Source organism: Ambystoma mexicanum, chromosome 7q (genome assembly GCF_040938575.1).
Source record: "Ambystoma mexicanum isolate Mex_15411 chromosome 7q, UKY_AmexF1_1, whole genome shotgun sequence".
NCBI lineage: Eukaryota > Metazoa > Chordata > Amphibia > Caudata > Ambystomatidae > Ambystoma > Ambystoma mexicanum.
This window is the reverse complement of record NC_090941.1, coordinates 978,565,793-978,593,244: the sequence shown is the minus strand read 5'-3', so window position 1 is coordinate 978,593,244 and position 27,452 is coordinate 978,565,793. Positions and strand designations below refer to the sequence as shown.

At 47.5% G+C, this 27,452-nt stretch overlaps 1 protein-coding gene across 1 annotated transcript in view; it reads left to right on the top strand.

Annotated features, from left to right (window-relative positions):
- Positions 1-205: 205 nt before the first annotated feature.
- Positions 206-27,452, top strand: part of LOC138528445 (NACHT and WD repeat domain-containing protein 2-like) — a 328,733-nt gene continuing 301,486 nt past the window's right edge. The window contains exon 1 of the mRNA XM_069640078.1: positions 206-439. Coding sequence (XP_069496179.1) covers positions 325-439 — 115 coding nt within the window. The 5' untranslated portion in view covers positions 206-324. The remainder of the gene's footprint in view (positions 440-27,452) is intronic.

Genomic DNA, 27,452 nt, shown 5'->3' with positions numbered 1-27,452 from the left:
TTTGTGGCGTGGATGTAGGCCCTCCACTCTGTATTATTAAATCGGACCCTTGTTCGCGTGCCACCCAGCTGTGGCATTGCACACTGCCTGCTCTTCATTGTTTTAAACAGAGGAACCCTGCCTTAAGAGGATTTCCTGAGGCCCAGGGGACGCTTTCCTCCCTGGAGCTGGGGTGCCTCAGTGCAGACTGGGAAGCACGAGCGACAAGAGGCGGCCCTGTGGAAGGGCAAACCCACCCAGGCTGATCTGCAGGAATGCGGCCTTTTAAAGTCTGCATTCACGCAATTCTGCATTAGGAACCCGAGATCCCCTGCCCTGCGCATAATGGCAAGCGAGGATGCCGCCATGAGGAGAGCCAGACTCGCTGGGGACTCTTCCCACATCCCTTCTGAAGACTTCCGGAGGTGTGTCCGAGTGTTCCTGTGCGCAGAGCCACGCGGTGAGTTCGCATCTTAAAATCAAATGCCAGGTGTGTGTGCGTGAGTGGTAGGTCGAATCCTGGAGTCCTGGGGCACAACACTTATTTGTTGTGGTCATTTAGTCGCATCAGCTGTAGTTTCTTTGTTTTATCAGCAATAATCTCCCCGATCAGGAAAACCTGAGCAAGAAATGCCGATTGGGGGTTGCAGGAAGGCAGTGGTTTGCCAGAGTCCCATCACAGCTCCCTATCACCTACTGCGCATGCTCAGAACACATGGCCAGGCAGCATGGGACGAGCGCTGAACCGAGCCTCCAAACTCACCACCACCACTTCGCAAGACCTGCACTTTCCTTTCACAAGTTATTACATCTCTCAACGTCTGCCACGTCAGGAGGTGTACCTCATCATTTTGAATTCTGGGACTTGCAGTTTTTTCCATTGTAAATGCCGGAATGTAAGTCCCTGGCGTGGATTTTTATTTATTGAATATGTATAAGGCGCGCTATACAGCAAAAAGTGTTCCCAGGCGCCACAAGGCAAAGAGGGGCGTGATGTGGGTGGGACAGAGGATATAAACAACAATAACGGTCCTACTAGGCCTTGTGAGTACCAGGGGATGGGGGGGGAGGAGGAAGGGCCCTGGGGCTAGCCAAGTGTTTGGGGGACATGGGGGATGAGCAGGCAAGTCAAGTCCCAGAGGACCAACATCTAAGTACGAGGGATGGGGGTGGACCAAACAGACACAAGAGGGGTGCCTGTCCCACCAGGCTAGCCAGGGAAAGGGGCCCAGAAGGGCAGTGCTGGTGAAGACTGGTCAGGGTGGGCCTGGTGCTCTGTGTGACTCATAGGTGACCAAGCCGCCAGTCGAAATGACAGGTGGTGCAATTAGCAAGGGAGGGGGAAGGAAGTAGAGAAGACCAGGGTCTTGAGAAGCTTTCCGAATTTAAGGAGGTCCGGCTCAAGTCTGAGCGGGGCAGGGAGGCCATTCCAGAGGGCGCACCTGCCCCACTCTCTGCTTGGTAAAACGTCTGATCTGCACTGAGTTGGAGCTAGAGGATCGAAGGACTCTAGCAGGGAGGTATTTAGGGAGAGAGAGTTGGATGTAGCGTGGTCCTAGGCCCCAGAAGGCCTTGTGGATGACGCAGAGGGTCTTGAAATCGATCCTTGCAGCCACCAGGAGCCAACAGAGAGATTTAAGGGCTGGGGAGATGTGGCCCCTGGGCTTGACGCCAAGGATAAGCCTTGCAGTGCTGTTTTGAATTAGTTGAAGGGGGCGAAGAGTGGAAAGAGGCAGATTGAGGAAGAGGCTATTGCAGTAGTCCAGCCTAGAGATAACCAGAGCTCTGGAGACAATGAGTTTCAGTGGGAAGGTACTGAAGGGGGAATCCCTCTGAGGAGGTGAAGCTGAAGGTGGGCCTTCTTGGCAAGGTCTTTGATGTGTGGGGAGAAGGAGAGAGAGGAGTCAAAGATGGCCCCAAGGTTTTTTGCCTCAAAAGATGGTGAGGGGCGGGGACCCAACAAGGGCGGCTAGAGAGTGGGAGGGAAGCAGGGAGCAGGGGTCCCAATCAGAAGGATCTCAGTCTTACTGGCTTTAAGACAGCAGAGATCCTTAGCCGTGCACCATGCCTCAATAGCAGTCAGGCAGACAGGAATGAGAGAGTGGGTAGATGAGGGAGGCTTGAAGGAGAGCTGAGTGTCATCAGCAGAACACTGGAAATGAGGACAGAAGGAGGGCAAGGTAGATGTTGAAGAGCCATAGCGATAGGATAGAGTCCTGAGGGACGCCGCAGACAGAGTGTGAAATGGAGGAGAGGAAAGGGCCCAGATGCACCTTGGAAGGTCAATGAGAAAGGAAGGAGGTCAACCAATCCAGTGCAAGGTCCGTGATACCAAGGGTGTCATGGAGCAGTTTTATGAGGGTGACATGTTTGACCATGTCAAAGGCAGAGGACAAATCAAGAAGGATGAGAATGGAAGGAGAGTTGGAGTCTAGGTTTGAGAACAGGTCTTCGCAGATCTGTTTAAGAGCTCTGAATTATTAGTATCAGGTGATTTATTTTGTCCTCTTTGTTTAATAAGATGGCAAAGACTGCACCTCCCAGAATGCACCTTTTTTTAGTTTGACAGTTGTGGGCTGGAAAAATGATCTCCCGGTGGTCTGGAGTCATCTTGTCATCCTTGAACATGGTGTTGACTTGTACACTTTAAAGCACTTTTGCATCTAGCACTTTTGTTATGCTAATAGGCTTTTATGCTGTGCCAAATCACCTCTGTGGTAGTGCCTAGTGCTTAAGCTAAATCATTTCTTGCATTTTGGTATAGCTTGGGTTTTGTGTAGCATTCATGCTGCATCAGTGCGCTATCATGGAGAGGGATGTATGCAAACTGATCTGGCCTAAACAAGTCCTAAAATATTGGGAATATCCGTCAGAACAATGATTTAAATGGGGCGGTCCTACAAGGCCCTCAGTGCCTGCACTTCTCATTTTTGAGCATTTGAGTACCTGTGCTTCTCAATGCCTGAGAGTACCGGTACTCAACAATGTTGCGAAAATTCAAGCTTTTCATTTTACTTTATCACAACTTAAAGGACTACACTTCTGCAGCCTTTGCTGAGGAAAGCAGCACCCTCTCCCTCCTCCTCCTCTCTCCACCACCCGCAGTGCCCATAATGTAACCTCCAGGGCCCACCCTGCAGAGCAAAAGGAGTGACAGACATGCATCTACAGTGCTCTCAGCACAGCAGTCGCAGAACACTGTTTCGCTAAGTGGGCTTCACAGTTACCATTGGTGCCCTTTGATGGAGCAGGGATTGATTTGGAAAGCCTGGGAAATTACTTTTTAAAGGTGTTTCTTTGTTATTAGCAGTGCCTGTTCTAATATGTAAATGTTTATGTAATTGGAGTTGTGATGGAACTTTTTTGACTGCAAACTCGCACACAGCTGCAGCTACCAACCGAATTTCCTATTAGGCAATGAAAGTGAGCAATAATAGAGCTCCCCTTCTGAAGCTTCGTTTACAGCTATGATATCTGCTGGTTTGATACGAAAAAAAGAAAGTCTCATTTAATAAAGTTATTCAGATTTTCTTAAACAATTCATAACAATAAACTGGAGGTTTGGTGTAAGGATCTCAGATATGTTGCTTTACCAAAATGTGTGCTCCTTGGAACATAATGGGCCTCATTATGAGACTGGCGGTAGCCGTGCCGGTATCATTTTTTTTCCGGCGCCCAGGAATGGGCAATTACTGGGTCATTATGGCCCCGCCGGACCCGGTAATATCCCATTCCCAGATGCCGGAAAAAATTACTCCCCATTCCCATTGAGTCCCATAGGCTCAATGGGAATGGGGAGGCCGGATGCACCGGCATCATTCGCGAATGGTGCTGGTGCATCTGACATGGTCTGCTCGCGGGTGCCGGTTCGCCCACCTGGTCATACCTGGCGGGTATAGAGGCACTCACGAGCAGAACTCGTAGTTTGCTGGTCCGGTAACAACATTACCGGCAAGGTTACCGGTACCGTTGTTACTGTACCGGCAAACTCATAATGAGGCCCAATGTATTCTCACTGGGCATTGCCTGCAAACAGCGGGTGCCTAAAAGGGACCTGTGCCCAAGGTGCCACGCTGCAACGGGCAGCGCCAAAATCGCTGCGCTGGAATGTCTTGTTTCGTAGCTTGGTGAGTACCTTCACTTCTTTTTTTCCATTTGAAGCACTGCGTCAGAAAAACATGGACCCAATCGCTGTGAAACACTAGCTCGCAGCAAACAGGATGCCTTTGAAAACAAGTCGGACGTCCTATATGTCACCAGAAATATTTTGACATTTCCAGTGTTTGCTGAACTGTTTCATGCAAGGTCTGGGAAACAGTTCTGTGCTTATTTTGCGAGTCCCCAGTTTTTGCACAGAGGAGACCGCACCAGAGTGCATTTGTGTGCACGCAAACAATGCATGGCAAATATGATGGACCCGTTTTTTTTGTACATGTTTACACGTTGGGGGTCATTTTAAATCTGCTGGAGCGGCATAGCAGGGCATAAACACAAGGCGTAAACCGGCTTAAGTCTTTCTATACCGCTCTTTTAGATTTTACATGGTTTTGCGGGCAGTGTGGGAGACAGGTGGGGAAATATGTTTCTACCCCATACTTCACTCTACGCCTGCAAAACCCATCCATTTTACACACTATGGAGATTATTTTCAAATTCCTGGAGCGCAAATCAAGTGAGTAAATCCAAAGCATAAAGTTTCACTAGTGTAACCGGGGCCCCCACACCCCTGCGTTGCGAGGGGACCCACCACCACGTGTCCTGGGAGAGGGGGCCCGCTTGGACTAAAAAAAAAATGTTATTTTTTTTGTTTGTAGTCACTCTGCCATCATAAAGAAATTATTACTTCAACAAGAAACCATTTCTTTTTGAAGTCCAAGGGCTCCCCTCACCCCATGAAATCGAACCCTTCAGAATCCTGCAGAATCGGGTAGTAAGCCTCCCTCTCTCTGTGCCATCGTTCAGCTAATCTGAGCGGGAAGAAGCAGACGGTGGCTTTGACGCTTTTTAAATTGTTTTTCTTCTCATTCTCCCTTTTTGGAGTGCTGGGAGGAACTAAATTCCTTCCATGGATGGGTTAAAGGCGGGGCTTAACAGAGACCGAGATTAGCTCTCTATGGGAGCTGACAGCAGTGCCAAACTCAGCAGTCCACCTTGTACACTCAACCCCTCGTTTTGTATTACAAAAATAATGGGGCCAAATTTTCATAGCTCAACGCAAGCAACACAATAAATGCTGATATCAAATATGTTTATAGGACAGAGCTCTTTACCATTTAGTGACCCCTGATTGTATTAGGGCTTTCAAATAGCTTTCCAGTTCACATATCTTAAGCTCACTCTGAGCCTGAGCAGAGAATGGGTGGCTCGGTCAATACTTTGGCCTTCCATCCTTAAAGCGTCAGGTTTATGTCTTAAGTAAGGCAGAGGAATTTGTAGGATTAAATTGTAATTGGTTATGTGCAGTTGGTTATTTATAACGCGCTTAATACCCAGAGGTTTCTAAGCGCGGACCCGGGGATCGGACCTGTGTTGCTCCGCATTGTCTTGCTTCCAAGCGTTGCCCCAGAGCTATCCTCCCAAGACAATGCACACTGGGAAATGCATTTCTCTGGGGAATTGCAGGAATGGTGTTGTGTGGGTATGCAGGGAGTCCCATTCCAGTGCCCACATTGCGGTGCAGGTAAACAGTCACAAGGCAAGTATTCAAATTGCCTCCCATTTCTGGTTAATCCGCTCAAGCGCCGCATTATAATTATGATTGTTCTTTCATAATGCGCTCCATACCAGAGATTGGTTTCTTAGCACGGGATTGGGGTTCGAACCTGTGCTGCGTTGTCTTGCTTCCAAGACGAACATGCTGCCCCTGAGCTATCCCCCCTTACCATCAAATAAGGACAGGCTCCTTATTTAAAGGCCCCTTATTTAAAGAGTGATAATGTGCTTATGTTACTGCCCATGGCGGAGTCCGTGTGTGAGGTCGGCATCCTGGCTGCTCCTCCAGTCACTGGCTAGGACAACAATTATAAGTTAACAGAACATCCCTCCAAAAGTTTAATATAAGGTTCGAAATGCTGGTATTACAGATTTCAGAGACCCGTTGGAGTAAGAGGCGATGACTGAGATCCAAGTCTTCCAGTTTTGTTGTTGGCCTTCACTGTCAACGGTGGTGGGAGTGAGGTTCATTGGTCATGGCGTTTTGCTCTATGTTAACTTGGCTTGATGACTGTTGAGGCGACTTCTTGTGGCTATCAAGAGTAACAGAACTGTAAACTTGGAAGTCGTTGGCGGGAGACAATTTGGGTCTTCTATGGGGTCTTGATCATCATTGGTTGTTTTACAAACATTTTCTTCCCAAGACTGTCCATCTGATCTTTTGAAGTGTGTTGCATTCCGAGCAACAGGATGTTGGTCATTGCTGGCAGTGACAAAGGTCCTGTGCTGATGAGCAACGGAAAAAGAGTGCGGGCTCTGAAGAGTAAGGAGGCGTTCTTTCACTTTCTTACACATTTTTTGTACTTTTTAAAGCGTGACTTGTTATTGTCATGCTTATTTGTGTGATTTTAATTTGCGTGTGTTATTTTGGATGTTGTTATTATTGTAGAAGGTTAGTTTTAAAGCCATAAATTCAATAAAGAATTGAATACATGTAAGGAGGCATTCTCATTGGTAGGTTTTTTGGTTCCATGTGATAATGTCGCCTGGAAAAAGTGGGCAAGTAGATGACTTTTTTTTCTGACCGCCAAAATACTTTCCCCAAATATTCTAGGATGGGTATCATTTTCTATTATATATTCCAATGTAGAATATTTGGGGAACGTTTTTGATTTGACTGAGGGTGCATTTTTGGGAAAGGTCGCCTCCCTGGTGCCATTTCCCAGGCACATTTTTCACTGCACACCATTTTTGAATCCGGCTCTTGTGTATGTATGAAATAACTGTGGTCATTGTGCTTGCATTGTTGGGCTTCCACGTGTGTTGTTGATGTTGGGTGGCGTCCATGATGAATGTGTGGGCAATGTCTTTTTTACAGGGCGATTGTTCATCAGCGTTGCAGGGGAGCGCTGAGTGAAGGAGTGTGTAGAGGAGCGATAATTGCGTAAGAAACAGTTCACTCCGTATTCAATGTAGATTTGTTCGTATGGGGCAATCTGGATTACTTTGTATAACATTAGCATAAACCGTTCTACATCACCATTTGCTCAAGGCCAAGGTATGGTACAACATTTTTTGTTTGGTGGCAAGATATACGACATAGTCACGTAACTCATGTCCTTGGAAGGAAGACCCATTGGCTGATTTCACTGTAAATGGGATTTCATGTGATGCTTTGATCTTTTCAGATTTGGGTGGACCTGCTTCAGCAGTCATCGAGCGTACAAGCTCAAACTCTGGGTATCTTATGATGTAACTTATGATGTCGTCAACGAGAGAGTGACCTGTTGAGAGGGAACACCCATCCGTGCTGACTGTTACCCCTGGGGACCCCCTTCTTTCTTGAGAGCACACAGGAGGGGAGGGTTTACTGGATCCCACAAAACAAAAATACTGGCCGTTACCCTTGGCCAGTCCCTCAATATGAAAGCACATGTGTCCTCTATCGTGTCTTCATCAGTCTATTATGTTAAACTGTCATCACACCTGAGACCTCTTATATCTCAGAAGAGTGCTGAAACTATAGCAGGAGCTATAATATGGGCCAAATTAGATTGTTGCAGTCTCTTACTAGGCATCAGCAAGTTGGCTCTACAGAAACTACAACAGGTTCTGAATTGGGCTGTGAGAGTTGTGGAGGGCTTGCCAGACGCGAACATGTTTCGGAAGCCAGCCCGTTTCTGCACTGGCTTCCAGTGGAGGCCAGAATCAAATTTAGAACATTGGTTATAACATTTAAATGTAGAATGCTAATGATGCCTCCATATCGTCAATGCTATATCAAGGATAAAGTAAACACTAGAGCGTTAAGATCTGGAGATCACAATTTTCTGGAGCAACTCAGACCAAAAACCTCAAAAGCGGAGAATGGGGTCTTTTCCTTCAAAGCCCCCATCTTGTGGAATTTACTTCCAGATCACTTGCGCAAACATAAACTCCTGGCCAGCTTCAAGAAAGACCTTAAAACCTTTTTCTTTTCATAATCTGGTATCTTGGGGCAGCACTATATTGCAAGTATCCGGCCAACAGGTTTGGTTTTTTCTATGACCGCCGGAGATAGTACTTGTGTAGGTTAGTATAGGAGACCATGTTCGTTGTATATTTGCTATTTTTGTTTTCTTAGCGCCTTCATGCCTACAGGCCCATAGAGCGCTTTATAAATGTAATGTAATGTAATGGTACGCGATGCACCTCAAGTTTTGGGTCTATGTTTTGGAACCACACTTTTTCTCATTGTTTTCATGTTTCTATGATGCCTTGGGGGCCATTGTGGTCAAGAAAGACTATACTGTTGCTTAAGGTGTCTGGGATCACCCTGTGGGTGTCCCACAAGCGGAGCCCTCCCTCGTGTTTTATCAATTCTCGCATGATTGTCAAGAGGGGTGGCCAGGTGTGTGTGGAAGGCTGCTGTTGTGTGGGCTTGTTTGTGAAGGATATGTCTCTATTTGCCAGATTAGACTGCAGTAAAGGCAAATTGCGGTCATTCATCAATTCCTATTGCTTGGATTCATTTGGTTATTTGAATGGCCTTGGGAGTTGCGAGATTTACCACCACGCTCACAGGTTCTTTGCTGCATAGACCTTCTTCTGTAGTCCTGGTTGTGACTTCATGACAGCGGTTGACAGAAAAATCAGCTGGGTTATCATCCCCAGGGTAAAACTCCCAGGAGAAATCATAGCCTTGCAGCTGCAGTAGCCATTTCTTCGATTCTGGGTGGGGGCCTTTAGTCTGATCCTTGTAAAACTGGGAAAAGTGAGTGGTCAGTGAATTCTTGAGGGTAAAGGTGAAAATGTTTAAAACCCCAGTTCATGGAAATTCTTTTTCAATTTGTGCGTATCTTTTCTCTCTCAGAGTGGGGGCACAGCTTGCATACATAATGGCACGGCGAAGACCATCCTTGTCTGCTTGGATGAGAACTGCTTCAGGACCACATGGACTGGCATCAACTAAGAGTTCAGTTTTCTTCAGCACATCAAAGTTCGGCATGGTGGTCTCCACATAAAAGTGTGTCTTCGATTTGTTGGAGGGCAGTTTATGGGGATCCGGGGCAGTCTCATTTCTTGTTGGCGTGGGTGAAGTGTCTAAGCGGTTTGGCAACGCGGGAACATTTGGGGGTGAATCATCAGAAGTTCCCAGGAATCCGTGTAACTCTACCACCAATTGAGGACACAAGGCTGACTTGATGTCGCATACTTTTATTTAGGTCTGTCTGACTCCTTTATGGTCAATCTCTGAAAAATTAATTTGTAGGTTTCAAATATTTCAGTTTTTCTCCATCGAGGGTGAGTCTGCATTGTTGGCGGTGAAACAAAATGCTCCTCTTCAGTCATAGAGTAGATTAGAATGTCATTGCTAGCATTGATGACACCTTGTAGACTGGCGAGTGTACCATGGATTACTTTCTGGAAGACTTCCACTGCAGAACAGATGCCAAAGTTCAGTCTCTTGTATTGTCAAAGTCCTTTGTGGCTGGGGAAAGCAGTGATTGCTTGGGAGCTGTTCTCTAGTTTGAGCTGGTGATATTTGGACTTTCGATCAAGTTTGAAAAGACCTTTGCTTCAAACTTGATTGGTCATCTGTGGTAGGAGAGATGTGCAACTCTCTCGTTATTGCTCGATTGAGGAGGTACATTTCAAAACAGATGCGTAATTGACCTGGTTGCTTTGCCTTTCATGCCATAATTATCGGGGAGACCCACAAGGTGGGGCCAGATACATTCTCGATGATTGCAGCGTTTTACAAGTGGAAATCTTCTTTCACATTCCAGTGCATATGGAATGGGATGCACGCGTGACCTAGGTAGATGGGTTGCATGGTTGTGTCTATGTGCTGCGTGACAGGATTGCCTTTTAGACACCTGATGCCAGAGAACATTGGGTTGAATTCTAGGTCTAACACACAAAGGGAACAAGGTTCAGTGCTTCTGCTTCCTTGAAATTTATCAGCTGGTCTGACTCTATTTTTTTAAATAAATACCCTGCCTGAGATGCTGTGTGAGTCATGGGTGATAGACGGAACAAAGACTCCTTTGAGGTTTTTACACTGTTGCGGTGAAGGCGAGGGAGCAGTACGATCTGACTGAATTTGAAGGAAGGAAACACATTTACTGATGCGCTTGTGTCGACAACAACTAAGATTTGTGGGCAACTGATATTGATCTTGCATCTTTGTGGTTTCACTTGACTTTCACGAGGCGTATGTTGCCGGATATAGACAAAGAATACCTCGTATTCATTGCAGTCTTGGGCTTCAGGTGAGGTTTCTTCAGTATTGGATTCTACTCGTCTTTTAATTTTTTTATTTGTAAAATGTTTTTTTTTGTTTTTTAACAACAACAAGAAATAAAGCATAACATTTCACTTCTTGGTGTCCCATCCCGCCCTGTCCCCTCTGTGGCATGGATTCAGTATTTGCGTCGGCGATACATTTACATTTCAGTCTACATTTGGTACTCGCAAGAGATCTGGAAACGGAGAGAAAAGCTAGAGATGGCTCGTTAGGATTCAGTCTGCTCGGGTCAGTAGGTAATTAATATAGGGCCCCCGTACGTCTGGAGGTCGTGTGTGAAGAGGTAGGGTTCTGATGAAGGTTGTCTCCATATCATGACAATATGCCACGTCCTGGACCCATAGCTGTGGCGAGGGCAGACGTCCCTCCCCCCAGGTCATGGCGACCAGTCTACGTGCGAGTACTAGTCCGGCCAACCTCCTCACTGTGGGATGCAGGTGCTTAGTGTACCCCAGCATCGCTACTCGAGGACTTTGCTTCAATTGTTCACGCACAATTAATGAGATCCTGTCTAGTACCTCTGCCCAGAATTGATATATTGTTGTGCACTCCCAATATATCCTCTATGAGTCACCTAGAAGAACTGGCAATAAAGATGCCTTTTGTGCGTTTCTTAGGTTCCTTAGTAAGATTTATTGCCAGTTCTTCTAGGTGACTCATAGAGGATATCAACACTGGGTCCCACCACCCAGACAAGCAGTCCCAACTGACTCTCTTGGAACCTTTAGACTCACACTTACCAAGACATACATTCCAACCCTGACACACCGCCATTCTATCTCCATGCATTCCTGGAGCCAATATACAACACATCTCTCTCCTTTATATATACAATCACAATGGACACACATAGCACATCTGCATTCATAAGAGATCATGTGCCCACACCGGTACGCCACTTCCATTGGAGACTCCCTACAAACATAGCAACCGGAAGCTACCCTTACACACCCAAGATTCCCTTCACAGATAAACAGATCTCCAACTGTCTGTTCCTGCCACAAACAGACACTATGCTCACACCCTAGTGTCATCCCTGCCCAGATCTAAGGCACTCAGAACCACTTTCCCACGCCACCACAAAATCACATTTTCACCTTCTGTCCGCCCCCGCCAGGAGTGGGCCTCCAGGCTGCCACCCTGAAGCACTGCCCGACCTCAAAGAGGACAAATGCATCACCATACCTGCAAGGGCGGCAACACAATGGAAGTACGAAAACACCAGATTACACCACCGGCATCACGACCAACCACACAAGTCCTACACCAAATGATGCACACATTCCACACACATACAACAAACATGTTGACTCAGCCAACGGGGCACATACATCTAAAACTGAGATGTTTCAAACACTCCAAACAATTCAAGGATGCTGGCCAGCCATCCTCAAATCCATCATCATCACTTATGAGAGACCACCCGTAATCCCGACGACAGCTTCACACGAGTCAGTGCTAGAGCCTGTACCTTCGTACAAAGAACAGGTTCTAGACTAAAAATGTACACAAAAACTAAAAGATCACAAAAAAACCAACTCCGTACCATGAACATCATCCTACACCTTTCCACTCTTCTGCCAGTCACCTCCATCAATATTCATTCCAACACACCTCACAAACTCAATTTACCATAAACCCTGCATTCCTGCAATTAGAGCGCTACCCCTTTCACTATCCTAACCCAGAGACAATTCCCCCATAACTTCGGCACATAGACATGGCGCTACCCCCAATCACACAGACATAGTAAGGGCGCTACCCCACTACTGATCTCCAACCTGGTCAACATAGCTTGACCACACATCCTGGGGGGCTACCCCATCAACTCAGCAAGAATCAGGGTGCTACCCCAACAACTCAGCAACCGTCAGGGTGCTACCCCAACAACAAAGCAACCATCAGGGCACTACCCCATAAGTCATAGAATAAGTAGAATGTGTATCTTACATCACTCTAATGCAAGTTACCTCACCAGACACCTAGACCCACCTCATAGTATGTGTCCATCCCGGGCCCTACTAATAACTAAGATGGGGAACTAGCTCCCAGCCTTTCCTGTGGCATAAGTTGCAAAAGCATGCATTCTCCTATAGCATACTCAACCGCACTCACTTTGCTCACACACCAAATCCAAACTATGATGGGTAAACTTAAAGTTAGCCCAACATGTGTGACATTTACCAATCCACCGTTAAACTAATTTTCTCAAAGCTAAACATGTTTAACATTTACCATTCCATTGTTAATTCAATTATTGGCACAAATCATTTGCTGATACAAGTTGTACATTGTATAATAACCATGCCTGACCCAAAAGTCCCTTGCCGTTCAGTGGCAGTAAACGAGTACACCTGCAAAGCCTCAAAATTATATACTATAAGCACATGCTAACAGCTATAACCACACCTCATGCACCCCTTCCATACATAGTGCTACTTCGAGCTAAAGGTCCTTGGGCGCGTGCGCCCGTACACCTGCAAACCACAATAAAATACGGTTAGAATAAACACCAAACTTAATAAGCTAACCACACGCATACATCACAACGCACGCACTCCATGACCATTCTTGATACAATTGCATTCACACTACCCAAAACCAATCCAGTCTTAGAATATTACGCACCGTGTATTTGACAACAACCCATAGATTTGTATTTTCATATCTCCCAAAACCCATCCCGTTTTAGCATATTGCGTACCATGTGTTTGTACAATGGTCCATACATTTCATACTCAAAACCAATATGGCCAAAGTACATCATTACAGATACTTTCCTTTGCCTTTTTTACGAAAGGATATATGTCTGTATAAAGCTAATCCCTTCCTTCAGCCTGCTGCTGCTCATCAAACGCCTGGGCATCTCTACTTCTTTCCTACCTCAGTCCAATGTTGCTTTCCAGATACAGAAAACTTCACCTCTCTCTGGCCCCACTGAGCACTACGGAAAACTTCACCTCTCTCTGGCCCCACTGAGCACTACGGAAAACTTCACCTCTCTCTGGCCCCACTGAGCACTACGGAAAACTTCACCTCTCTCTGGCCCCATTGAACCAAACGGACTTGCTTCCATCATGGCTTCGAAACGTTCCTCCGTTCCATTTCGTGACAGCTTCCCAGGTCCGCTTTGTCTTGTGTCCGTATACACCAATAAAGATTACCCCTGCTAACTGCGCAGGGAGTATTAATTCTATTAAAGACTAGGAGGCGAGCATTATGCTTCATCTTCATTTATTTCTACTCTTCAGCAGTTCAACAAACTTATATAAAACTTATATAAAACTTTGGAAAGTGAACAACAAAACTTTTCCCTTTTCCAAAACTACAACATCCATGAGTCTCTGTAGTCCATATCCTTTCCACCAGTCACAACCCACTTCCTGTGCTTGGACTCCTCCTCTGCTTTTACTCGCTCTGACAGCTTCTCAACTTTATAACTAGTCCTCATCAACGATGCGAAGACTCTCCTGAACTTTGCAACCCCACTGTCGGTGAACCTCCGGTCTCCTGAAGTCTTTCGCTATCTCTGCATTCAGCTATTCTTCTGATCTTCCCCTATGAAACAAATACAATAGGAGATTTTAGGGTGGCGCCTATGTAGTGTACTTGCTAACATAATGCAAATGTTATTCCAGACAGTACAATACTCGGGTGGGAATTTAATGCTCGCCTCCTAGTCTTTAATAGAATTAATACTCCCTGCGCAGTTAGGGGTAATCATTATTCTATGACAAGACTGGAGGCGAGCATTATGCTTGTTCAAAGCTTCCCCAGCACCGTTCCAGCTAGACTCTCTGCTGGCTTAAAATAAAACTCTTTAAATGTGCGATCACTCGACCAGTCTGCTGCTAGCATTATCTCACTTTAATGGTACACCAGCTCTCACTGCTGTTGAAGCCATCGCTCCTCTCACTGAATGAGCTCCATACATGCCCACTTTCACACCTGCTTCTAGCATAATCTCTTTGACCCATCTTGCGATAGTAGCTGACGTAACTGCATGATAGGGCTTCCTGCACGCTATTAGAAGCTGAGTAGTACTTACTGCCCTATTCTCTGCCGTCTATTCTCGTATTCTTTAATGCATCGTGCTACGCACCATTTCGTATTGCTCGGGAAATATGGGTAATGGACTGATGTAGTCCCTGTCTTGGTTCTCCTGACTATAGAGAAAGTCACGCCCTCCGGTCCAAAGGACCGTCTGTTAATCTCTAGGGCTCTAACGTCTGATACTCGTTTGCATGAGATCGGACATAACATAGCTAGCTTCCTTGATAACTGTTTAAGGGAGAGATATCTATCTGTTGGCCAATCTGATAACAATCATAATACTGTTGCCACGTCCCATGTTGTACTATATCGGGGCTCTGGTGGAACTCTAAATCTCGCTCCTCTAATGAGCCTCACTACTGCCGGATGTTCTCCTGCTGGGACCCCTTCTATTGGCATGTGCCCTGCTGATATAGCCGATCTGTACACTCCTATTGTACGGAAAGCTCTTCCGTTCTGCAATAAGTTCTCTAGGAAGTTCAGTATGTCCACTACAGGTGCTGAAACGGGATGAACACTTCTGTTCTTGCACCAGCATGTCCATTTTGCCCAAGCTGCGTCATAGCTCCTCCTAGTGGATGCAGCCCAGGATTCAGCGATGAGCTGAACAGCCTGCGCCGAAATTCCTGGCAGGTCCCAACGTCTCCTGATATCTTGCACGCGGCTAGCGGGAGTGTCCCTCTCACTCTCAGAGGATGACACGACCCAGCAGGGTCCGTGAGTAGTCGCTCTCCTTCGGGAAGGACTCTGGGTATGTCCGCTACTAGTTCCATTAGCGTTGGAAACCACACTTGTGACTTCCACAAAGGCACTACTAATACCAGCTACGCTTTCTCCCTCCGACATTTCGCTAGAACTCTGCTCAACATCACGAAGGGGGGGAAAGCGTAGTGCGGGCCTCCTGCCCACTCTTGCAGGAAGGCATCCGTTCCTTGCGCTCCCGGATCCAGCCTCCAGCTGTAGTAAAGGCTCCTCTGAGCGTTGAGCCGAGAGGCGAAAAGGTCCATATGTAATGGTCCCCATCTCGTGTTCAGCCTCTGAAACACTGCTGGATCCAGCCTCCAATTGCTGGAGTCTGTCAGATACAGAGAGTTCCAATCTGCTACCACGTTCAGTGTGCCTGGCAGGTACTCTGCTGTCACTGATGTCTCTGATCGTAGGCAGACGTGCCACAAATCTTTTGCTAGTTCCGCTAGCATCTTGGACTTTGTGCCGCCTAAGTGGTTGATGTACCTTACTGCTGATATGTTGTCCATCTTCAGCAGAACACAAGATTTCACTCTTCCTGAAAGCCTTGATCGCGAATGATCCTGCTAGGAGCTCCAGACAGTTTATGTGAAGACGAAGCTCCTCTTCGCTCCACTTGCCTCCGGTCTGTAGAGTCCCACATCTGGCTCCCCAGCCCTTGCGGCTGGCGTCTGATTCTATTATCAGATCCAGCTTGTCTCCGAATATGGCTCGTCCATTCCAAGCGTCCATATTCTTTAACCACCACTCTAGTTCTGTAATGGAGTCTTGATCTAGAGGTACTTGCTGGTGGTACTTCAGACCCTGTTGCAGATGTTTTATCCTCATCCTCTGCAGTGCTCGGTAGTTCAGGGGGCCTGGGAATATGGCTTGAATAGATGCTGCTAATAGCCCTACTATTCTCACCAATGTCTTGAGAGCTACATGTTGTTTTTCTAAGCATAATCTGATCGCCCTCTTTATGTCTTTTATCTTCCGAGCTGGAAGCTCCAGTGTCGCTTTCTTGGTGTCTAGAACAAAACCCAGGAAGTCTAATCTCTGCGCTGGTATGGTATCTGACTTCTCTGTGTTCACTAGAAATCCTAGTGAGACCAGGAGATCTTGCACCCATCTCGTTTGGTATACTAATACCTCTCGATCTTCTGCTAGGAGTAAGAGATCGTCCAGATAAATGATCAGTCTGACGCCCTTCTCCCTGATCGCCGCCGCTACTGGCTTCATCAGCTTCGTGAATGCCCAGGGTGCAGAAGCAAGTCCGAATGGCATTGTCTTGAATTGCCAGAACTGTCTTTGCCAGCGAAAAGCCAGGAATGGTCTGTACTCCTTGAGCACAGGGACTGTAAGGTAAGCGTCCTTCAGGTCTAAATGCGTCAGCCAGTCTCCTTCTCTTAGGGAGTCTCTGAGCTGATGGATGCCCTCCATCTTGAAGTGCCGATATATGATCCAGCCGTTCAGCTCTTTGAGATTTATAACTGGCCGTACCTTCTCTTTCCTGTGTACCAGGAACATATTGCTCACAAATCTCGGGGTAGTCTTGCATATCTCTATCACTTGCTTGTGGGCTAGCTGCGCTATCTCGCTATCTAGGCATGCTTGCTTCGCTTGCGCTAGCTTCTGTCTCTGCGGTCTGCTCAGCTGGACTGGGGCCTCTATGAAATCTAGCTGTAGACCTCTGACGGTCTGCAATATCCAGGAATCGCTTGAAAGCTCGCGCCAATTCTCTAAAAACATGCGCGTCCTCCCACCTACCGGAGGATACTGAACCGCTCTCACCTGGTGTAAATCCTTGACCTCGTCCTGATCCTCTGGACCTGCGTACGGCCACTCGAGAATCTCCCTCTGGACGGAAAGAATGTATCCTGGTCCTTGTTTTCCCAGTATTGCGCCCTGGGGTTCTGGGGTCTTCTCCTTCCTTGATTGCGACCGGCTGCACGACCCCTGAAGCAGCCGGTCCCTCCAAAAACTCAACTTGGGAATATTTTGCGGATCGATGCTTGAACCTTTTCAAGAGTAGCGTATGTCCCGACAAACCGGCCCATCTCCTTCCCAAAGGTCTCTCCAAACAGGAGGCCCTGGGCTCCTTCTCCCGCTTCGTACGATAACAGATCACTGAGCTTCGAATCTAGCTTGAGTAATAGACCTTTCCTTCTTTCTGAAGCAATGGCACAATTTGCATTCCCGAGAAGACAGACTGCCCTCTGAGCCCATCCAGCGAGAGATTCAGGGTCAACTTCTTCTCCTGTGTCCTTTGCCCTTTCTACGAGGTCCATAATTTTTGCATGAGGACCTGCCAAATCTAATGCTTTTTCCTGGCAGCTTTTCCAGGACCTATCAATACCCTTGCGGGGGTCTTTACTTGTTTTTGACATGAAGGTCAGCATCTTCGGATCGAGCTCGAGGGCTTCCGCTACTTTTCCTGGGAGGTCTGGTCGCGGGCACTTTGCTCGCAGACGCTGTCTCACCTCCTTGTCAAGTGGCTTCCGCAGTCTTGCTGCCATATACTGTGTTACTGGGGGAGATGGTTGCCACTCGGTGGATCTCAGATTCCGGATGCTATCCGGGTCAAACATATCATCATGAGCTTCCAGGAGGTGTTTCTCCTTCCGCGCTCTCTTACCCCCACTGGGTCTCACCCAGTCCTCTTCCTCGGCCTCTTCTTCTTCCTGCGAGGCCCGATCCTCTACCTGCTCTTCTTCCGAGCCTGGGTCTTCTCCTGTGTTTTCTTCCCCTGGAGAGGGGGTCATGAGGTCCGGCACCACCTGACGTTGCAGATACGCCTCTTTCAGCTTCGCAAACGCACCAGGCACCTCTGGGGCCTTTTCTGCTGCCCCTTCCAAAGAACCCCGGGGGTCGTCTGAGGCTTTCCTCTTGAGGGCTATCTTACTCCCCTTGTGAACCTCCTTCAAGGGATCTGTGGGCGTGCGCTTGCAGTCTTTGGTGCTACTACTAGGCTGCGAAAGCATAGCCTCCAATGTCTCCAGCCTCTCCTGGAGGGGTCTGACGCCCTCTGCCACTGCATCAATAAGGGAGCTTCCCAGCACTTGCTTAAAGCTGGCAGCGAGGTCCTGCAACTGCTCCTCCTCGTTCCACTCAAATTCTGACATTTTCTGCTGTGCTGCATGCCTAAAATACCTGAGTCAGGTGTCTTAGCACTCCCACTGCTCCTTATTGATGGTTCTGTATGAGTAAACTCTCTTTAATTCTTAGCATTTTTTATTTTTTCAGTGGCTGCACTCTTATATGTACTCTGCTTTCTGGTTCATGCAGGAGTCCTCTCTTCTGCAGCGCCAATATTCTGCTGATTAGCAGTGTAGGGGATCTGTAGTCTCTTGAGCTCTGCTATTCACGAGCATGTGTGCTGCTGTCTCCCTGTATGCGCTTCTGAAAGCACAGCGCTGCGATCGTTATGATCGCTGAATTCCCTGAATCTTTTTTCCTTTTATGAGGTAAGGAATCGGAATACGTTTAGCGCATACAAGCGTTCTGTTGCCAGTGCTATACACAGGCTAGAGTCGCACCAGTGCGGCGTCTCTTGATGCATGTGTAATTGCGCTAAACTCCTCCCACCCATGGGTGGGGGCTAACGCTTTGGAGCGTTGAGCTCCACACTTGGCTCGCGGTCGCTCCGCCCAGCCGCGGGCGGGGCTGTAGCCGCAAATGCAGTCTAGGCGCGCTGCGCCTCTCGCGGGCGCCGGCTCCTCCTACCCAAGGGTGGGGGCCACCCTCGCGAGTGCAGGCGCGTACCGTGCTGCGTAGTCTGCAAGGCTGACTAAACCCCTGAGGTGCTGGTCTTACGACACAGGGCTGTCAGCCTCGCGGACAAGCTCCTGAATGAACAGGAAACCTTCGAGGGTTTGCCTGACTATCCCTCGCACTGTTATAAGACGAAAACGCCTAATTTTGTATGCGAACGTGCGGCCGTATCAAAACCAATTTTTTTTTTTTCTAAAAAACGCTGTAAACAAATCTTCTCTTTCACACACGCTCTGTGCTTTGTCTATACATCTAATATGCTCTTCCACTCAAACTCAGTCAATTCACCACTGACATACGGAGAGGGAAGAAATGGTACTTATCTGCTTGAAGAGCAGTAAAAGAAGAGGAGGAGTCCAAGCACAGGAAGTGGGTTGTGACTGGTGGAAAGGATATGGACTACAGAGACTCATGGATGTTGTAGTTTTGGAAAAAGGAAAAGTTTTGTTGTTCACTTTCCAAAGTTTTATATACGTTTGTTGAACTGCTGAAGAGTAGAAATAAATGAAGATGAAGCATAATGCTCGCCTCCAGTCTTGTCATAGAATATACAACGTTGTACCTTCATTTCCTTCCTCTTCCTACTCTCACGTAAGAGGCGTAATGCACCTTATGTCCTTTCCTCAGATACTACACCGCCAATCAGGCACAGGCAGCGCGAAGCTCGATTGGACTTGGATTAACAGTAACCGCCATAAATGCAGAGACCGTCCACGTTTCAGCCTTCGCCATCACCCGCTACCTTAGCATGATGTCACCAGTCACTGATCAGACCTGGAGCGGGACGATGCTCCCGCCTCCAACCGTCATCCAGCGCCGCACCAAACACGAACATGAAAATATGCGCGTTTTCAGTACCTTATGCGCTTTAGGGCATAATGTTGCACCTTTATGCTTTTATCACCTCCTTAGTTCTGTGCCTCACCTGGCTTTCTTTACCGCTGTTCCTCGATACTGTGCATTTCCTGACTGGTCAGAGCCCTGGGAGGCCTCTTCTCACCCTGCTCACATCACTGCTGCTCCTTGGTACGAGGCTTCCCTTGCCTCGTGTGGAGCACTGGGTGATCCCTGCTTAGCGCTGCTCCGCTCCCGGATGCACCTCCTTCGTCCGCTCTGTGTCCCAATGCTCTGATTAGATTAGAGAGCAAATGTCACTACATGGGCACTCTAAGGCAGCACAAGTCACACCATGGACCGCTTCCCTTCTTCTCACTGTTGCTTTTACCGTTCCCCATACGACGCCCTGCGTGGTGGGACTTACTGTTAGTGGGGGGGCATTGTTTCCTCATGGTTCATGCTGCTCCCCCCCAGCAGACTTCCTTTCCTTGCTGTCTTTTCTTGAGCACGCTGACCGGTCTGTTTTGAAAAACTCGTCGCCAATGTAATAAAGATGCTTTTATGCATTTCTTAGGTTCCTTAGTAAGATTTATTGACAGTTCTTCTAGGTGACTCATAGAGGATATCAACACTGGGTCCCACCACCCAGACAAGCAGTTCCAACTGACTCTCTTGGAACCTTTAGACTCACATTTACAAAGACATACATTCCAACCCTGACACACCAACATTCTATCTCCATGCATTCATGGAGCCAATATACAACAATTTTATTATCAACATTGATTAGGGAAACTGGCCTATATGAGGGGCTCTCTTCAGGGCGCTTCTCAGGCTTGTGAAGTAAAATGACAGCCTTGCGTAGCGTGGGAGGGAGACACTCTTTTTTCAGCACCTCTTTGTACACTGATAGTAGAATGTAACGCTCACCTGGTATCCACAGGGATGCCACTCCGCCCTGGATGATTTGCGCCTCAAACCCTCTCCCCGATCCTTGGGTAGTGCCTCCGATGGAAGTTGAGCCTGAAATACAGGAGGGCTGGATTCAAGACTTAACTGTCTCTGGTAGGGTGTCTTCCCACCTCCCTTGGATTCAAAACCTTCCCTTGGCCCTCTCCTCACCTTAATTCCTTACAAGGCATGCTCTCCATCCTGCTCTTTGTGGCAGGGGTGCGTAGTCTCGTGTGGGCGTGAGCAACCAAGTTGCTTTACTGATGCAAGCCCCTTTGAGTGTCTTTAAGGTAGGTCTTGCTGCTTTACAGTCTTTGTATTCTATCCTGTTCTTTCCTTCCTTCCTCTTATTATTATTAATGTCTTATTTCTTCTCTTTGGGTGTGCTAAGAGATTTTGGCGTTTTCGTGAGGATTGGATCTGAGCACGAGCCGGTAAATGAAGGCGCGGTGTGCGCGATGCTGTCCGGTAAATAATGCGCGATGCGCAGCGCTGTCTTGCCTTGTATATGCTAACCTGTGACTTTCCCCTTCCTTCATAGGCCGCGGTGCTCTTGGCCAGTTGCAGTGATGTTCCGGAAAATGGTGCTGAACAAGAGGCGACTGATCCGGTAAGAATTTTGGGATTTTCGTTGTTCGTGTGGAACTGTGAGTATGCGCTCACTAATGCTGTTCTTCTCTCTCCCCTTTTCAGGTTGCTGTGTTCCGGGAAGCATGCGGTGCCCCGATGATGGAGTTCGCTGGATCAAATGTCTCCAGGTAAGCAGAATTAGGAGCGGACGATGGACTGAAGACAGGATGCTACTCACAGGTAAGATTCCAATAACGATGTTCTTTTTCTCTCTGCAGGCACGCAGTTCCAAGAATAGCTGGCATCAAAGAATACTAGAGACCCAACTGGACACGGTGAGCGTTACGCTGCAAACAGCAGAATAACACGAAGCGTGTTCTGCTGTTTTGGTGTGGTTTAAATAGTCTTCAGGTAAAGTAGTCCAGGTAAAGTAGTCCCAGGCCAGCCACACCCTAAACACTATACCGCATAGCTCAGTTCTTGGGAACTGAGCTATGTGAGTGCCTCCATGTTGACTGAAGCCCCCAAGAAAGTAGTTCCAAGTAAAATAGTCCCAACCTAAAGGTGTTCTCCATAGTGATTATGAGCCTGGTGCCAAAGGCACCAGGACTGACTCCAAGAGAGTCTTGGGTGAGATTTTAAGGCCTTTAAGGCCATAATGGAATCCCGAAACCTGGCCTTACCTGGCAGGCTGACTTGCCAGTGGAGGTCAGGGGTAGGGATCATGACAAGAATCAGCACTAGGGTTTGGGCAAATGCTTTGTAGAACTCCCCGGTCAGTCTGTCAGGCCCTGGTGATTTGGGCCCGGTAGTTCTTTTATTGCTGCAAGTATTTCTAATAGAGTGATTGGTTTGTTAAGAGACTCTCTCATCATACCTTCCACCCGGGTACAACTGTTTCTTCTAGATACTCCAGTAAGGCTGCAGGTTCTGATGGGTACTTGGAGCTGTAGAGTTCCTGGTAGGAAGTGCAAAACACTTCTACAATTTCACCTTTGGTGTGGACGAAGTTTCCCCGGAGGTCTCGGACACATTCTAGTGGGGGGCATCTATCAGCGGCCAGCAGCCGTGCTAGGAGGGCTCCCGGTTTCTGGCCCTCACCATACTGTGGGACTTAGTGACCTTGTGACAGGAATCAGACTTTGATTTAAATTAGTTCAACGTTTGTTATAAATGTATCTAATTCCTCTCTAAACCGGGCTAGGGATTGAAGTTCTTGGTGTGTGGTCTAAGCCTGCTCTAATGCTTTGTGTCTGGTCTCGTTTTTTGCTAGTTCCCTTCTGATAGTCTTCAGGATCCCGTCTTCTTTGGACATACAAATCCTGCGAGTGTAGCACTATAGAGTTTCCCAAAGTATCTCACTCGATGAAACTGACTCTTGTTTAATTGCGGAAAAGTTGTTAATTTCCGCTAACAGTTCTTGGCCGAACACAGGATCCTGGAGCACTCCTGATTTAAATCTCCAGCTATGGCTCCCTCTCTCCCTGGTTGTAGGTATGCATTCAAAAGTGACTGGGCAATGGTCGTGGAATGTCTTTGGGAGTATGTAGCTGTCGCCCCAGTGAAATCCACCCTCTCGGGACACCAGTATATAGTCTTCTATCAGGTGCATCAGAGAGGAATGCATGATGCCAGGGTCAGACTCCCTAGTGATATGATATGGCATTTATAACGCGCCTACACAAGTGTTTCAAGACGCGACGAGGCAAGTGAGGGGGAACAGAGGGTAGACAGAGATAACGATTTTACTAGACCAGGTGACATTGAGATCGTGCAAGTGCAGGGAACGGGGGGAAGGGAAAAGTGCAGGGGAAAGGGGGGAGGGGGCAGTGCAGTACATAGGATAACAGCAAAATAAATAAGACAATAAATAAAAGTGCAGGCAGCTGGTGGCAAGTGCAAGGGTAAGTGCAGAAAAAAGGTGTCAAGTGCTGGTAGGGGTCTGTAGGGATACAGAGACAGTCCCCGAGTGCAAGTGTTGTCAGGGGGGAAGTGTAGGTGTGCAAATGGTGGGGAGGGGACCTGGGCCTGAGGTCAGAGGGTAGCCAGGTAACCAGTGCAGTTTCAGTGTCAGCCAGGAGATCAGCAGGGGAGAGGAGAAGAGAAAGCAGAAGCAAAGAGGAAGGTCTTGAGGTGCTTCCAGAACCGGAGATGGTTCTCCTCAAGTTTCAGTGAGGCATGGAGGCTGCTCCAGAGGGAGGCCCCAGCCGAAGAAAGAGATCTACCACCAACTCGTTGCTTGGAGAAACGACTGACCCTAAGGGAGTTGGAGTAATTGGAGTGGCTTTAAAGTAATTGTTCACACAGTTTAGCCACAGTACCCACCTTGAGCCTTGTGAGGATAGATCATTGACTAAGTCAAAGGGTGGCAAAGTTTCAGGCTTTGGCTGGCATCCTTTGTGCAGCAGGTGAGGCAGTAGTTCAATAATCGGACATGATCAGGCATGCTGCATGCTGGATGCCTGAGCGAGCGGGAAGATCTGCTAGGAGCTAGCAGTCAGGCGTTGAGACTAGGTGTAGGCCGGAGAGCACTTTTGATTGCTATCCCGGCAGTAGCGTTAATCGGTGCCATGATGATGACCACCTTCATCACCACTTCCTGTGTAGGGCTGCAGAGAGGCCCTCCAAATCCACAATTTGTGGCATGAATAAGCAACGTCAGGAGGTAAATGTTCTGATTGCTGCCTCTTTCTGGTTTTCCCACTTGAATGCAGGCCCTTTGTTTATTTAGATTTAATGTGCATGTGCCACCGCCTATGCTGGAGTGCATGTGTGAGGTTATCATGTATCATGGCTGCTCCTACAGGAGCCGACTGGAACCATAATTGAGTTGTATATAACAAGTGGTTTCATTTTCATAAATAGTTGTCCCACTTTAAATCCCCAGGTTAAGTGACTTAACAATGGTAAGAATATTAGAAGCAATAAAATGTGAAGAACAGAATGGGTGCTTCAGCATTCTGAGAACCCTTCTGATAACCCTATAATGCAACTAACAGATAAGGTGAAATAATATACTTAGGCTACTACTTAATTGTATTCTATTTAGAACACTGGAATATTGGCAGGTCCTTTGGAGACAGTGCAGTGACAGAGGGCTATAATGTGGCATTATGTACCCATTCCACGGGCATCACTGGGGGGTAATGACCCAGGGCCCCAGTTAACAGCCCAAGCGGAGCCATTAGCATCCGTCCTATGGGCTGGGATGGGGCTAATTTACAGTAATTTTGCTCCGTGAACAGGGCGCCTCGCGGTGTATCGTTCACGGAACGAAAAGACTGTTCCAAGATGGCCACCATGGAAAGGGGATGTGGGGCTCCATACGGATCCCCTCTTCCCTTTCCATAATGGCTGTCGGGAGCAAAGCGGAAGGTGCGGCTGCGGAGGCGAGTGCCGCCGCAGCTGAAATAAGGTAAGTGGGGGGTGTAAATAAAAAAATAATAATAATAAGGGGACAGAGGGTGGGAGGAAGAAGGCTGTGGGGGGAGCCAGCGTCAGGCGGCATGGAACGCAGGCTTTCAGCGCCATTTCAAGCACACCTTCCCAGCCACCTGATTGGCTGGCTCCCCCCACCAGGGTGCTAATAACTCATATAATTCTTCTGTCCCAACATTCCAATGTTTCTGCTTTGTCTTTCCTTGTTTTAATAAGACCATTCTACCCTCACTGAGTGGAATGTTCAAATAGCAATAATGCCCCCCCTCGGACCATTACCAGATGGAATATCCTGTGGCCCTCGTTAAAGGCCCTCACAATCAGACTGTTATCACCTGGTAATCCCCTCGGAAATCATCATTTTTGTTTTATTATTGATCTCAGTAGATGTATAAACTGGGTCTACATAACCTTTGAAATGTGAAACTGTCTACTGAACACAAGTGTTACAAGTGAGTGTACAACTGACAAATGCACATACAATAGGGACCCATGTTATGCTAATCTGTTTTTATACCGCGCCACATAACCACGGTAGCAGTCTCAGAGCATCTAGCTTGTCCGGCAGTTGGCACATTGTGCAGCCGCTTGCAGTGTTCAGAACTTAGTGGTAGGAAAGGAGTAGGGCTAAGGCCAGATGATGGGGAAGCAGGTGCAAGAGCAACAGACAATGGGAGGGAGTGATGGAGCAGGCAAAAGGAATGCTTGTGATAGCTTGAGTGCCTGTTGATCTGTTAAGGTGGACCATAAATCAGGATTACAGAAAGGAGATCTACTCCAAGGATATTTAGAATTATGTAAATTGGGGGAGAGCATCAAAGATCCATAGGTAGCTAATAACATGTAATGTTTGGTTGTTTGATGGGCTCGAAGTGCTTATGCTGCCCATTTAAATTGTGTTGGCTTTTCAACTCTGGATTATCTTTCATTTGCACTCGGGGAAGGGCGCTCAGCCAATCAGGTGGCTGGAAGAGGAGACGAGAATGCAGTTTTCCTCCGGAGATTGGGTTCATGCAAAGGTGCAGAGCCCATCTCCCGAGGGGGTAAAAAAAACATTTGCACCACGGTGAAACCCCAGGTTGCGAATAGCTATCATGCCCGAGCCAGTGGGCGTAGATGGCCGGTAATGACCTGCAGCCCTTGCTGAGGCCCTAGCTTCACTCAGGCCTGCGTAGGCTCGGGCTGGCAGGCTTTTACTGGTTGCCAGACATTTGGTCGAAAAAAATTGGTCGACCAGACAAATGGTCGAACCAATTTGATCGAAAACCAAATGGTCGATTTTTTTATTTATTATTTTAACCCTTTTTTTTCATTTTTTTGGGGGGTCCCCGCCCCAACCCCCTTTTTTTCTCTAAAAACCCCTTTTTTTACTAAACGAAAACCCGAAAAATAAATATATAAATAAAAAAAAAAAATTCGACCATTTGGTTTTCGACCAAATTGCGTCGACCAAATTGCAGGCGACCAGTTTTTTTTCGACCAGTTGACTGGACACCCTTTTACTGACCATGTGCGCCCCACCAGCTGTGGGCACGATTGCTACATTCTTCCATGGGCTAAACTCCAGAATAGTAATTCTGTAACTGGTAAGCCAACAGGCCATGAGTGGATAGTTATGGATCATCTGACCACACTTCCAGATATGTTACTATCCTGGCACTCCTAGGTGAGAGGAGATCTTGTGGTCAGAATGCCCTTTTTTCTGTCTCAAGATCACAAAATGGGGAATGGACTGGTGAAACTAGTAAAAAGCTGGGCATGGGTAAATTGTGTCCTCTTGCGCTGGGGTAATAAAGTGTGTTGTGCTAGCTGCGTGGTGAGGGGCATGTGGTAAACCTATTATGCCACTAGTGGTGAAACTAGTAGCATTGAGAAAAAAAGCTTGGTACCTTCAGGACAGAACGGTTCATATTAAGAGTTTGCTCTGTGCCATGTCACGCTAGACTCTATTCTACTTCACAGTGAGTCAGGGCTGAGCCTTACTTGAGAGGATGCTAGTACGTTAGTACATAGGCATATATAGTGAGCTACCTATGCAGGCTGAGTTCATTGGACTGTGTGAAAAGGCAGAGGGGGTGTGCAACAAGCAAGGTGGGTAGGGTGAGAAGGGCCAGATGTCTGTCTCTCTGTATGCAGTGCCAGTCTGGTACCATTCAGTTATGCTGCATCATGTTACTGTGCTTTGTCAGTACAAGCTAAGGCTATGCTCTGTTTCTTGGAGAGGGCTTTCTGCCACAGTAAGGACTCATCACAGGACTGAGGGGCTGAGAAAAGCAGGGGAAATTATCCAATGTTGACCTTTAGCAATAGGAGCTTACTGTGAGTGAGACTGCTTGCATTCCTCATGGATGTTTATTTCCAAGGAGAAACCAGTATAGACCTTTTTGTTAGAGGCCTACACCAGATGAATCTGACCTGACCTAAACCGGGCATTCCAACACAATGTGGGCCGCTTTCAGTAGGTAAAATGGGTCATCAAAGTGGCTTTTTTTGCTAAGTAGTTTTAGCCCATTCATTGTTTCCCCTGCCGCTTCTGTTATCACTTCGCCATTAGTCAGCAGCAGCCTGGGAGCTCTGCTGTATCCTGCATCCTCTCAGGTTCCATCAGGAAAGGAATGGACGCCTTGTTACAGGGTCAGAGAGAGGGCAACGTGGCTCTAGGAAGGAAAGACTATGTGCACAG